General features: G+C 40.9%; 1 protein-coding gene across 1 annotated transcript in view; it reads left to right on the top strand.

Moving 5' to 3' along the window:
- LOC131851631 (bridge-like lipid transfer protein family member 1) overlaps positions 1–9,809 on the top strand; it is a 54,791-nt gene extending 44,982 nt beyond the window's left edge. The window contains exons 49-58 of the mRNA XM_059202151.1: positions 330–487; positions 1,844–2,054; positions 3,055–3,251; positions 3,658–3,810; positions 5,377–5,535; positions 5,646–5,873; positions 6,410–6,652; positions 7,395–7,525; positions 8,233–8,462; positions 8,903–9,809. Coding sequence (XP_059058134.1) covers positions 330–487; positions 1,844–2,054; positions 3,055–3,251; positions 3,658–3,810; positions 5,377–5,535; positions 5,646–5,873; positions 6,410–6,652; positions 7,395–7,525; positions 8,233–8,462; positions 8,903–9,086 — 1,894 coding nt within the window. The 3' untranslated portion in view covers positions 9,087–9,809. The remainder of the gene's footprint in view (positions 1–329; positions 488–1,843; positions 2,055–3,054; positions 3,252–3,657; positions 3,811–5,376; positions 5,536–5,645; positions 5,874–6,409; positions 6,653–7,394; positions 7,526–8,232; positions 8,463–8,902) is intronic.
- Positions 9,810–13,550: the final 3,741 nt, after the last annotated feature.

Below are 13,550 nucleotides of genomic sequence, written 5' to 3'. Positions count from 1 at the left end.
TTGATTTTTACAGTCGATCAAATTTAATCGACTAAACCTAAATTAATCAAAAAACCAACTAGGGGCATTAGCAGGTTCCTGTAGAGCTTAACAGATTCGCTGCCAAGAATATCAAGAATGGTGTGCTCTGGTTAAGCGAGCCTTGCCGAATATCACCACAACGCTATTTGTAATACCATTTCACTTCTAAAGATTGGTCCTTCAAACCCTTTTTCCCCATTATTAAAAAGTCATCGTATCATGTAGAGGTTTGTAGGATACATTTTTAGGCACAGTTATCCTGAGTTCCTTAAGTATTAGTACTTATTCGTAATTATAATGTGTCACAGCTGGCAGAGCCGCGACTTCAACTGCACGGGCCGCCTCAGCATCGGCAGCACCGGACACCGCAACATGCTGGTGGGCGTCGCACTCGCTGGCTCCTCCCTCGACGCACGCGCAGGCATCGTCGGGGGCGCCATCTCACTCGCCTCCATCGACACCTACGGTACGTCCCTCGCCATCTCACTCGCCTCCATCGACACCTACGGTACGTCCCTCGCCATCTCACTCGCCTCCATCGACACCTACGGTACGTCCCTCGTCATCTCACTCGCCTCCATCGACACCTACGGTACGTCCGCTTGTCATCTCACTCGCCTCCATCGACACCTACGGTACGTCCCTCGCCATCTCACTCGCCTCCATCGACACCTACAGTACGTCCCTCGCCATCTCACTCGCCTCCATCGACACCTACGGTACGTCCCTCGCCATCTCACTCGCCTCCATCGACACCTACGGTACGTCCGCTTGTCATCTCACTCGCCTCCATCGACACCTACGGTACGTCCCTCGCCATCTCACTCGCCTCCATCGACACCTACGGTACGTCCCTCGTCATCTCACTCGCCTCCATCGACACCTACGGTACGTCCCTCGTCATCTCACTCGCGCTCCATCGACACCTACGGTACGTCCCTTGTCATCTCACTCGCCTCCATCGACACCTACGGTACGTCCCTCGCCATCTCACTCGCCTCCATCGACACCTACGGTACGTCCCTCGTCATCTCACTCGCCTCCATCGACACCTACGGTACGTCCCTCGCTATCTCACTCGCCTCCATCGACACCTACGGTACGTCCCTCGCCATCTCACTCGCCTCCATCGACACCTACGGTACGTCCCGTCGCCATCTCACTCGCCTCCATCGACACCTACGGTACGTCCCTCGCCATCTCACTCGCCTCCATCGACACCTACGGTACGTCCCTCGCCATCTCACTCGCGCTCCATCGACACCTACGGTACGTCCCTCGCCATCTCACTCGCCTCCATCGACACCTACGGTACGTCCCTCGCCATCTCATGGCCTCCATCGACACCGCGCGTACGTCCCTCGCCAACTCACTCGCCTCCATCGACACCTACGGTACGTCCCTCGCCATCTCACTCGCCTCCATCGACACCTACGGTACGTCCCTCGCCATCTCACTCGCCTCCATCGACACCTACGGTACGTCCCTCGTCATCTCACTCGCCTCCTTGACACGGACTAATCAAATTGATTTCATCCCCATCTTATTATCCCTCACTGAGAGCTGCTAGTCTATATTCTTTCATATATTAAAAAATATATCATCGAAACTCATCCATCACTATCAACATTAACTGTGCCCCAGCGTTTTTATTTCGCCGTCTTCACCTACGTTTGAAGCAGTAATCTAATCCCTTCCTCATTTTCTCGGCCGCTTCTTCTTAGTGTAGGCCCCACATGACCTAGTCTAGAACCACACTGGGCCAGTGGCCCCGTGCTCTGTCTGTGTGTGTGTGTGTGTAACGCGCGTGTTCTTGCCGCAGTGTACATCGCGGAGGAGCCGGGCAGCTGGCCGGGCCACGTGTGCGGCGTGCGGCTGGCCGCGCTCGAGCTGCGCCTCGAGTACATGGGCACCCCCGTGCTGCTGGCGCGCGTGTCGCGGCTGCGGCAGGCGCTGCGGGACCGCTGGCGGCCGCCCCCGCCACCGCCGCCACCACCGTCACCACCGTCACCACCGTCACCACCGGCCTCCGGGTGAGTACATGGGCACCCCCGTGCTGCTGGCGCGCGTGTCGCGGCTGCGGCAGGCGCTGCGGGACCGCTGGCGGCCGCCCCCGCCACCGCCGCCACCACCGTCACCACCGTCACCACCGTCACCACCGGCCTCCGGGTGAGTACATGGGCACCCCCGTGCTGCTGGCGCGCGTGTCGCGGCTGCGGCAGGCGCTGCGGGACCGCTGGCGGCCGCCCCCGCCACCGCCGCCACCACCGTCACCACCGTCACCACCGTCACCACCGGCCTCCGGGTGAGTACATGGGCACCCCCGTGCTGCTGGCGCGCGTGTCGCGGCTGCGGCAGGCGCTGCGGGACCGCTGGCGGCCGCCCCCGCCACCGCCGCCACCACCGTCACCACCGTCACCACCGTCACCACCGGCCTCCGGGTGAGTACATGGGCACCCCCGTGCTGCTGGCGCGCGTGTCGCGGCTGCGGCAGGCGCTGCGGGACCGCTGGCGGCCGCCCCCGCCACCGCCGCCACCACCGTCACCACCGTCACCACCGTCACCACCGGCCTCCGGGTGAGTACATGGGCACCCCCGTGCTGCTGGCGCGCGTGTCGCGGCTGCGGCAGGCGCTGCGGGACCGCTGGCGGCCGCCCCCGCCACCGCCGCCACCACCGTCACCACCGTCACCACCGTCACCACCGTCACCACCGGCCTCCGGGTGAGTACATGGGCACCCCCGTGCTGCTGGCGCGCGTGTCGCGGCTGCGGCAGGCGCTGCGGGACCGCTGGCGGCCGCCCCCGCCACCGCCGTCACCACCGTCACCACCGTCACCACCGTCACCACCGTCACCACCGGCCTCCGGGTGAGTACATGGCTGCTGACGCTGTTTTTTCAACAAATACGATATAGTACCGGACCTTCATTACAACAATTGCACTGAAATTAGGATGGGACACCATATCCTGATGAACTTAGATGCATTTTACAATGACTTTTATACAATTTATATTCTACGATACGCATTTCAGACCGGCCATGATCCTGACACACGGAACACTGAGTTGGCACCAACTTCAGATCCTCATGAGTCGAAGCACCACGCCTGACCTGCTGAAGATGCAGCTCAAACTCGAGGAATTCTTCACGCAGCAGTTCAAGTCCAGCAAGCGGGTGTTCAGTTCGCTCCACCCGAACTACAGTAACTCGAGGCGAGACAAAAGAGAACGTGAGTTTAACAGATTTAACATGGCTGCATTGAATTTAAACAATATTTATTTATTCAATTAATATTTCTATTTACATTACTTTATATATATATATATATCTTCTTCTCTATTATAAAGCTGAAGAGTTTGTTTGAACGCGCTAATCTCAGGAACTACTCGTTCGAATTGAAAAAATATTTTTGTGTTCGATAGTCTATTTGTCGAGGATGCTTTAAGCTATATAACATTACGCTACTACCAATAGAAGCGAAGCATCCGTGAAATATGTTGCAAAAAGGGGTAAAATCATTCATATATATATACTAAGTGTTATACAGACAAAGTTGGGTAGGTCAACTAGTATAAAATAACGTTTATATTATAACGATATTACTGTACCTAATAAATAAAAAATGATTATAACAGCGGCCCCGCACCCGACGGCAGCGGGCGAGCCGGGTGGTGGCGGTGGTGGCGGCGGTGGTGGTGAGCTGCGTCACCACCGCCACTGGCAGCGCGTACTCGACCTGGTGGCCGGACTGCGACTCTCCACGCTGCCCACCCCGCTGCCCGCTAACGGTAAACTTACCACCACATATTACACTTTGTACAAACAAATAGAAATAATCTTTATTCAAATAAACTTGTTTACTTATTCTATTTATACACTTTACTGCACCAATTACAGAAAAATATAAATTGATATAAATATATATATACAGTCATGATTACAAAAGGTGGCCTCATCGCTAACCAATCTCTTACAGGCAACCTACCTAAGACGGTGTAGATATATGAAAAAGTGTAGGTGGTGCAAATAATAGCACAACATATACCTACATAGACATATATCAATTTAATATTACACATAACCATGACAAGTTTGAAGGAAAGAAAGGGATGTTTTTTTTATTTACTTTTGCTTTTTTATTTAATTTAGCTGTCCCGGTAAACGTTGTTTTGCCTTAATATAAAAAAAAATTAGGGGTAAAAACTTATTTTCCATCCCCCTAACATTTAGGGAGATGAAAAATAGATGTTGACCGATTCTCAGACCTACTCAATACGCTCACAAAATTTCATGAGAATCGGTCAAGCCGTTTCGGAGGAGTATGGGAACGAAAACTGTGACACGAGAATTTTATATATAAGATTAGGTCTACAAAACTGGATGTCTTACAGAGTACATAACTTTATACACAAAAAAACAACTACATAACACATAACACAACATACAAACTATTTAAGTAATACATCCTTCTAGATGTAGACACAGCATGCATAATTTTTACACACAAAATTACACTATAGATATAAGCACTTTTGAATAGTCACATTTTTCTTATTCTACCGCTCATTCGGAATGCATACTCATCACAAGAAGAATGAGCAAGTAACTTGTGTGTTGCTGTGAAACAAGTTGTCTGCGTGTGTACCTCGGTCTCGCCTATTTCAGCCTTTGTTAGATGTGTTTCGGTTTAACGGTGAGATATGTCAGTAAAATTACAAGGTATAACAGCTCAGTGCTCTGGAATTTATTGTTTTATTTTTATAGTTAAATCGAATGGTATTCTTATGAAATAATAATTATTTTTATGAAAGCGTTTTATTATATTATCTACAGTTACTATTGTAATTGTACATGTTGCGGGTGAATGGACTGTGTCCCATAGTACACATATTTTTAAGTCCAATAAAGAATAAATAAATATACAGTCACGGTGGTATAGCGATTTAGCATACTGCTTTACATTCAATGGCTGACATTCAAACATTTGTATTCATTAGTGTTATTTTTTGTATTGGTGTGGGTGGTTTCCATATATATTATTTATGGATTTACAAAAAAAAATGTCTGTATTCCTATTAGTTGTCTAGTACCTATTACACAAGCTTTTATATTAAGACTAAAGGGCACTGTGTGAATGTGAATTGTCCTGAGATATATTACTTTATGGATTTTAGATTATCACATATATAGATGGTAGAAATGTTATCTGTTTGTAATGTATCTATTACGAATAAAGATATTTTAATTTGAATTTGTCAATTGTCTAGTACCTATAATACGAGCTCTGCTTAGCTTAGGACTAGATGGCGCTGTGTTAATTGTGGGTTAATATTATTATTATTAATGTACGCCAGGCACTGTGGTAGGTGGCACGATGGAGTTACACGGCACGAACATATCGCTGGCTTGCTTCCACGGGACCAGCTTCAAGGCCAAGTCCTGGGCGCTGTTCAGTCTCAAGGACCCCTGCATCAGCTTCTCCACTGAAGCACGGCAAGTCGCTGATGATGAAGGTTAGTTCGCGCGCAGCAAAAAACTTCGATATTTTTTTTACTCCAGTCACTACCAGTTAGCGACTAGAAGAATACTAAATTGAACACAAACCAATGCTTAATACAAACAGGCTCGCTGGAGGTGCACGTGGTGCAGAGCCTGACGGCCAGCCTGGGCGACAGCGGGGGCGCGGCGGGCGGCGGGGGCGCGGGCGGCGGGGGCGGGGGCGGGGGCGGGGGCGGGGGGCACCAGTCGATGGCCACCGTGTGCCGAATGACGCGCGCGATGTTGTTCCCGCCGCAGTTCAAGACGCTGCGGGAGTGGTTCCACTACGCCTTCGCTAATAGTGAGATCGACGGTACGAACTTTTTTTTATTTGAAGCTATATTACACTTATGTGTACTGTCTCAAATATGAGGTTGAATGCACAGATCAGACTACAATTTGCTTTTGTTTTAAATTGTGTCAATTTGTCCACTTATTTTTTTTTTTATCTAGAACAAAACTTTTATATACAGGTATCAAAAAATTTAAGATTTCAGAAATCGTTATATTTAGAATATAATAGAAAATCCATTATTTAAATAAATTTAAATTTAAGCACTTTCGAATAGTCATATAGTTATTTTTTCGGAAAGCTATCTTATCAAAAGAAATTTAATTATATTAAACGGACTATTATCTACATATTGCAATAAATATCCGGCTCGAGGGACCATTGAACGTGGAGGTTAGATTATCCTCGATCTTTATCTTATTCAATCGATAGGTATTGTTGTTGAGATAATTCCACTCAGGCCGAGTGTAGGTATATATATGTATAGTTCAACTTGATTGCATGTTAAATAGTTAGTGTCAGTATGTAGTATGAACCCTGCACGGTTGTGTGTGCAGCGATCGAGTTGTTCCCGTCTCTGGAGCGCGAAGCTGGCGCCGGCAACACGGGCAGCGCCGAGAGAGACCGCGGGGCGGGCGCGGCGCCGGGGGCGGCGGGGGGCGCGGGCGGGGGCGGGGGCGGGGGCGCGGGCAACAAGCCGGCCGACAAGCACGTGCGCGAGGTGATCTTCGCGCTGCCCAGCCTGCAGCTGCACCTCCGCACGCAGCACCGGCAGCGACACGCGCCGCCCACCGAGCACGGTACGCAACCTAACATTTTTTTTTATTGATAACGGTTTACGCTGGCCGATCACCAGTGTAGGACGATAAGATGAATGAAGTCAGGTGAGTTAGCCAATCGTGATGGTTTCCAGGACGAACCTCGTGGAGGTGAACTTGACATGATACATTGTTAACATTACTAACAATCCACTTTCCTCCCGCACCATACCATTATACGGACGCTTTTTCACACGCGAATCGGCTATCACACAGGAAAGAATATATGTAATATATAATGATATAACGAGATTTTTTTAAAAATTAAGACTACTGTAAAATTCTGTTTAGAGGCATAACGAGCGGACTACTGTAATGCTGTTGGGCATAGCTGGCCTTTACAGCTTCACTGGACGATAGGAGGCGAGTAGAGGTGGCACTCCAAACCCGCGGTAGGACTTATGGAGCGACTGAAAGACAACTCCAGCCTGACGGCTACGAATTTAGTCTGAAGGCACCGCCTGGGATTCGAACTTCGGCTCTAGCCGTCGTAATTTCGGTCCTCCTTTGAATTCACCATAACATCCACGATTGACAATGTCTCTGCCTACCCTCTATGGGATAACATTCATGACGATATGATATAATAATAATAATAATAATTTAAAACGTTTTACCCATTTTTTTACTATTACAGTTTTTTTAGAGTTAATGTTAGTAAGTACAGAATTTTTTTAATATAATATTTTTAATATAAAAAAATATGTTTATTCATGTATTTCAGATGAAAAACCGATAGTGGAATGCAGCTTCATAACTGAATTCGAGGACCACATATTCGTGTCTGTGGACGCGGAGGCGTTCCTGTTCTTACATGATCTCATCTCGTCTTACATCAAAGAAAAAGACCGTGTTGTAAGTATTAGGAGCTATAGTCTATTTTTTATAACAGAGACAAATTTGATACCTAACCTATGTTACTACATTACCTATGTTGGTAGCTTTTTACTGTTCTTTAATAGTGTTGTGGAACTATCGGAAATAAATATTAATTACCGATTTTTATAGGTTACACATAAATAATGTGTGGGTGTTTATTTAAAATGCATTAACATATAATTAATAAATATAGGGTAGTTCTATAAAAATAGATTATATTATTTTAAATTGACATATATTATATTGAAAGAATGACTAATAACTTTTTTTTATAAAAAAACTAAAATATTTAGCTGGTTGCAAGAAAAAATTAGTTGGTCTGTAGTTTAAATACTGTAAAAATGATTATATGTACGAAAATTACAAAACCATATTTTTGGGTTGTTTAAAACAATGACAGTAATCGATGAACTAGTGTCCACTAGTGTTCGAGTGAAACTGCAGGCACAGCTTGTATTATATATATATTTATTCATATACAATATTAATGTACAACCAAATTTTCCAAAAAAAAGAAATAAAAATTTCTTTAGAAAAAGAGTAATATACTGTACGTAACACTGTATATAAATTTAGAAATAATGTCGTGGAAACTACCATAAGTATAAAATCAATCGTGTACCCTAAATTATGAGGGATTGAACTTTTATTATTTTTTATAAATAATGTAACTCGTCGATTAGATGCCGACCGGAGGGCGCGGCGCGTGGGGCGAAGGGACCAGCAACGGGGCGCCGCGTGGGGCGCGCGGGGCGCTCGCGGGGCCCGCGGGGCCCGCCGCCGCCGCGCCGGGGCCCGCGGGGCCCGCGGGGGGCGCGGCCGGGGCGGGGGGCGCCGCGCCCGCACACGAGGGGCTCGTGCAGGACTACCGCGACTACCGCTGCGTCACTTGGCATCTCGAGCCCACCGTCAGGTAACTACTACTAGTCTCTCGAATTTATAAATCTATTTTCTTGTAATTGTCGCCCTTGGTTGTCTAGTGATTTAGCACACCGCTTGTCGTGTTCAGTTACAGTTCAGCTACAGTTCGATTCCTTTCATGGTGCAAATATTTGTATTCACGAATATGTTTGTATCGTTGGGTGTTTTCTATGTATATATATGTATGTATAAAAAAGTATATAAGTATTGATATCAGTTGTCTAGCACCCTTAACACAAACTCTGCTTACCGTGGGACTAGATGACACTGTGTGAATTATGCAAGGTTATTTATATATTTATATTATTAAAAGTATTCGAATATATAGATACAAAATTGTGTATTGATTTCCTGTTAACAACTACCTTGTATTTTTAATGTGCATATAACATAAGTAATGAGAGAATTTAAAACAACTCCTATATCCATCAGACTGCTGTCCTGGGCTGGCAAGTCCATCGAGCCATACGGCGTGGACTATATCCTGCAGAAGCTAGGCTTCAGCCACGCTCGCACCACCATCCCGAAGTGGCTACAGCGCGGAACCCTGGATCCACTCGACAAGCTACTATCACTTATACACCTACGGCTAGTCACCATCGTACCACACGAGTGAACTATCTCTTCAGGTCAGGTACGAAGTTTCAAAATACAATTAGTAAAATTATAAGGTTTTTTTACAGTAGAACACTGTTCGAAATGTTACAGCCAAATACACAATTTTAAGTGTCAAATCATGAAACAAAGACTGTTGAAATAGTTTAATTTTATTAGATTATGACATAGCACAATTTGTGGTAGAATTTATGGCAATTAAATGTTACTTCAATTATGAAATATCAGCGAGATCGATATAGCGTTTCGTTGCTTCCAAATTTTGGAACTGCGTTTCGTAATAGACATAATTCTAATGTGAGATAAAGTGTGGAGATAGTATTATCCAAAATTAACAACCATTATAGAATGTCTTATTTAAACGACAATTAAATCACTTACTCATAAAATCGTCAAACGTCTAATAAATTTATTTTAACTATTTATATTATTTTGTCTTAAAAGAGTTATTTTCGTAATTTGAAAGAATGTCACATTCAACAGTTTCAACGAGTAAGAAACTGTAGTGTTTTTATGAGTAAGGGTGTAATATTTACATATAAATTTTGAAGATTTCGTGATATAGATATAATAACTTCTAAAATGAGAGTCAAACTAGCGCCAATTTATACGTATGTCACTTGAAATGGGACTGTACAAAATTTATGAAGAAGACATGTTTTATAAATGGAAAAAGATTATGTAATGACACTTTTACTATTCGTCAGCTACTATAGAAATATATAGCAACCAAGCAAATTATACAAGAATTAAGCCAATTAATTTTAAATTTTAAGACATTATTTCTATAGTGGAATGAAAAAAGAATTTTTGTCGCTTTCTAAACAAGTTTTTCCAGCTAATTCAACTGCTACAAGCTAACATATAAGACAATAGATACGATGTTATTAATAAATATATAAACTTATAATATATAAATAGCATCAGATTATTCAGACTACCATAATTCGATTCGATACTTATATAAATATTATAAAATATAGCGAGATTAAATATGGTAGCAGAACGATATTACGAAGCTTAATCTAATATAATACAGTCCATAATCATAGAATAATATTGTAGAAAATTAGAATAAATATTACTCAAGAATACATTTTAAAATATGTTAGAAAAATATCAATTATTATTGCCATATAATATGTTTGGTTTCTTAATTTCAAGGTAAATTATTAAGTAGAAAGAAGGTGCCTAATTGGTAATTTAAAAGACGATGAATATTAACTAAAATAGATTCTATATTTTTATGAATAAAGAGGAAAATAGCTAATTTTATAAAGTTGATTTGTTATAAATAAATTCTCCTGTAGCCGAGATTGCAGATGGGAACGAGGCATTCAATAATGTAGTGTGGAAATTATTACTTGTTTAAAATCATTGTAATTATTTTATTCATTAAATTATTATTCACTAGGATGAATGCGTGGTGTAACGTTACAATTGGTATTGAACATAGTTAATATTATTTTTCAATCTGTATTAGGTGTAATATTTAGTCAGTGTAAATATTTTTTTTATTTAATGGATAATGTAATGGTGCATCCCAGACGCTAGCAGTTTACGCTAGCTAAGATCCCTGCCTGACCTAAGGGTAAACTGTCTATGATATTAAAATAAAGGACAGTGCAATCAATTAAATTGATTGTCTATGGTCAACGTGCAATTAATTTTTACATCATCGACAAATATATTTCTTTAATATATTAAGTATAAGTTAGAATGTAGGATATATAAATTGTGCGATCACACAGATTTTTCCATTAAGTATATAATTTTATATATTATTGTTTATACATCTGCAATCAAGGCTACCGACGTACTCACTGCCCGTTCCACGAAATCGTTAGTATTATTGAAAATATAATGGCTATAGTGATTTAAATTATTTTATTATCTATATAATATTGAATTAATGATAAATTGGAAGTACAATTATTAATTATTTCAGTATAATTCTAATGTAATTTATTTTATTATGTTAACAATGTTGGCGGTTATTTCACACTGAAATGTACGCTGCTTGTAATGATATATTTTAATGTTACATTACATTTAATTTAATTATTTCAAGGTGTAATTATTTATTTTAATTATAATTGTAATATTACATTGTATATTTTTTTATTGTTAACTATTAGTGTCTTGTCTAATGTAGGAAGAGAAATAAAAGACAATTGTAAATGTAATAAATGTAAAATACAGCCAAATAACTCGGAATATGGTTTTGAAATACTATGTTGCGTACAGAGGCGTCTATTCAGACAACAGTCGTTAGTAAACATGTATGAACGTGTATTTAATATGTTATCACACTATTTCTGTTAGTGGATAATTACATTTTGTAGTGTAGTTAGTTTGAGTATCTTGAATCAATCAGTATATAGCTATAGTACTTTATTACCTGTATTTATACATATGTATCATAAATAAACATGCGTCCATTCCATATATGTTTCTGTAAGCGGAATCGCTTCCAGCTAAAGAGGTCAGGTCAGGAGTAGCATCCTGGGTCTGCGCCAAGATTAATACTCGTATTATGAGATGTTAATAACGTTTTAAAATAGGAAAAAAATCCAAATATATTATCTATACTACATATCAGTTCTATAATAAACTTCAATACGATAAAATTTCATCAAATTATTATTACAGTAATAATTATACTGAGATTTTTTATATGTTGCAGCTTTAACCGGTCACAACTAGTGTTATAAAATATTGAGTTAATATTAAAAAAAGGTTTAGTTTTCTATATTGGTGATTGTTTGGTGATTTGGACATTTGGTTTGGAGTATGAAACGTTTGTAATGTTTTGTACTTTTTTTTCGTATTGTAAGATTTTCATGTACCATTTAATAAATTAGATTAGACGTTGTTCTAGGATGGAATAGACTGTGATTATTGTTGGATAGTGTGAGGATTGTTTGACATCACCGATACTACTCTGGAATCTAATTACAATGTCGATTTCAATCCAATCCAATTTTTTATTAACCGTAATCAATTTACACAGCACCATCTAGTCCCAAGCTAAGCAGAGTTTCTGTTATGGGTACTAGACGACTGATAAAAATATTTAATTTAATTTATTTCTGAATACATTATATACATAGTAATACAAACAATCATACTTATAAATGCAAATGTTTATACCGTGCAAAAAATTGAACCCGCGACTGTCGGAAGTAAAGCGATGTACCAAACAGGTAGACCACCGAGACTGCCTAAATAAATTGTTAGTTTAAGAGTATAAAAAGGCGCGAAACAACGCAATTCCATTGGATTTTGCCTTCTGCCTTTGAATTAGAATTAGTTTCCAGAGCAGAGCGGCTGTTTCATTTAAGAATGTAGCGTTCTCATCGGCATTTTCATGCTATGTATAATTAACCAAAGGTATTTTTAAATAATTACTGAATTTTAGTATAAATGCAACTGTCAATTCTGATTTACCACTATATTATTAAAACTAAGAATAACGCAGGCTTAATATAATATTATAATTTTGGAAAATCGACTTTAGCCTTTTACTTTAAGGTCGATTTTACGAAATTTTCAACATTTGAGTTAATGCAGTTTATCACTAAGCGTGATATGTTATATACGTCTTAGAAAGAGTAGAGAGCTGTCTCTATTCGTTGTTATACCCCTCTGTTTTTAACGCTTGCGTAACTTATAAGAATCGAATGTAGCACAGTGGTATTTAAAATTGTACCTTGTGTAATGGATATAGTGGTTATATTTGATTTGGCAGTTTAAGTCCAATATATTTCTTGAAATAGACATATTAGGAATCGATATGGTTGAATGTTATAAATTCAATTTATATTATTATTATTTCTGCAAATAGGTTTATTGCTGTAAATTAATACATATTATATAAGGCATTTTGCGACCGATAAATTTACCTAATTAGGGTTGCCAAGCGACTTAGTTTTCTAGAACAAGTCCAAGTTCTTGCGACGTCTTGGCACGTCCTGAACAGTTTATAAGCAGAGTTTTGGGTTAATATAAATTCATTAAAAATATGATGACATTTCATTTATTTTCAAAAATTCATTAAAATATTTTTATTTTTTAAAAATATGAACCCTAAAATAAATATAAGACATTATCATTTATTTTCACTACATACCTAATAAATTAACTATTATCAATATATGTAAGGTTTTTGTTTATACTATATATGGGACTGCATTTTTAATAATGTCTAGTATTTCAATATTGTCTACTAGGCACTGCTGTTTAAACTGTGTCAACCTTACATTTTCTATTGTTATTTAGTATATAACATCTGTAAAATACATCGTCTCGACCAGCAACATTATTATAAACAGGGTGACCCCGACGTTTACGTGGTCGAGACGATACCTAAAACGACGAGATATAAAGAGATCTCTGTATTGCGCACCACCAACGATTGCATATAAAGCGGGTCTCACCGGCTCGGAAATTCAAGAGGCATAAA

Source organism: Achroia grisella, unplaced genomic scaffold, assembly GCF_030625045.1.
Source record: "Achroia grisella isolate CSIRO2021 unplaced genomic scaffold, CSIRO_AGI_Agris_v1 utg794, whole genome shotgun sequence".
In the NCBI taxonomy this organism is placed as follows: Eukaryota; Metazoa; Arthropoda; class Insecta; order Lepidoptera; family Pyralidae; genus Achroia; species Achroia grisella.
The sequence above is the reverse complement of the archived record's forward strand: the minus strand, read 5'-3'. Positions and strand labels throughout refer to the sequence as shown.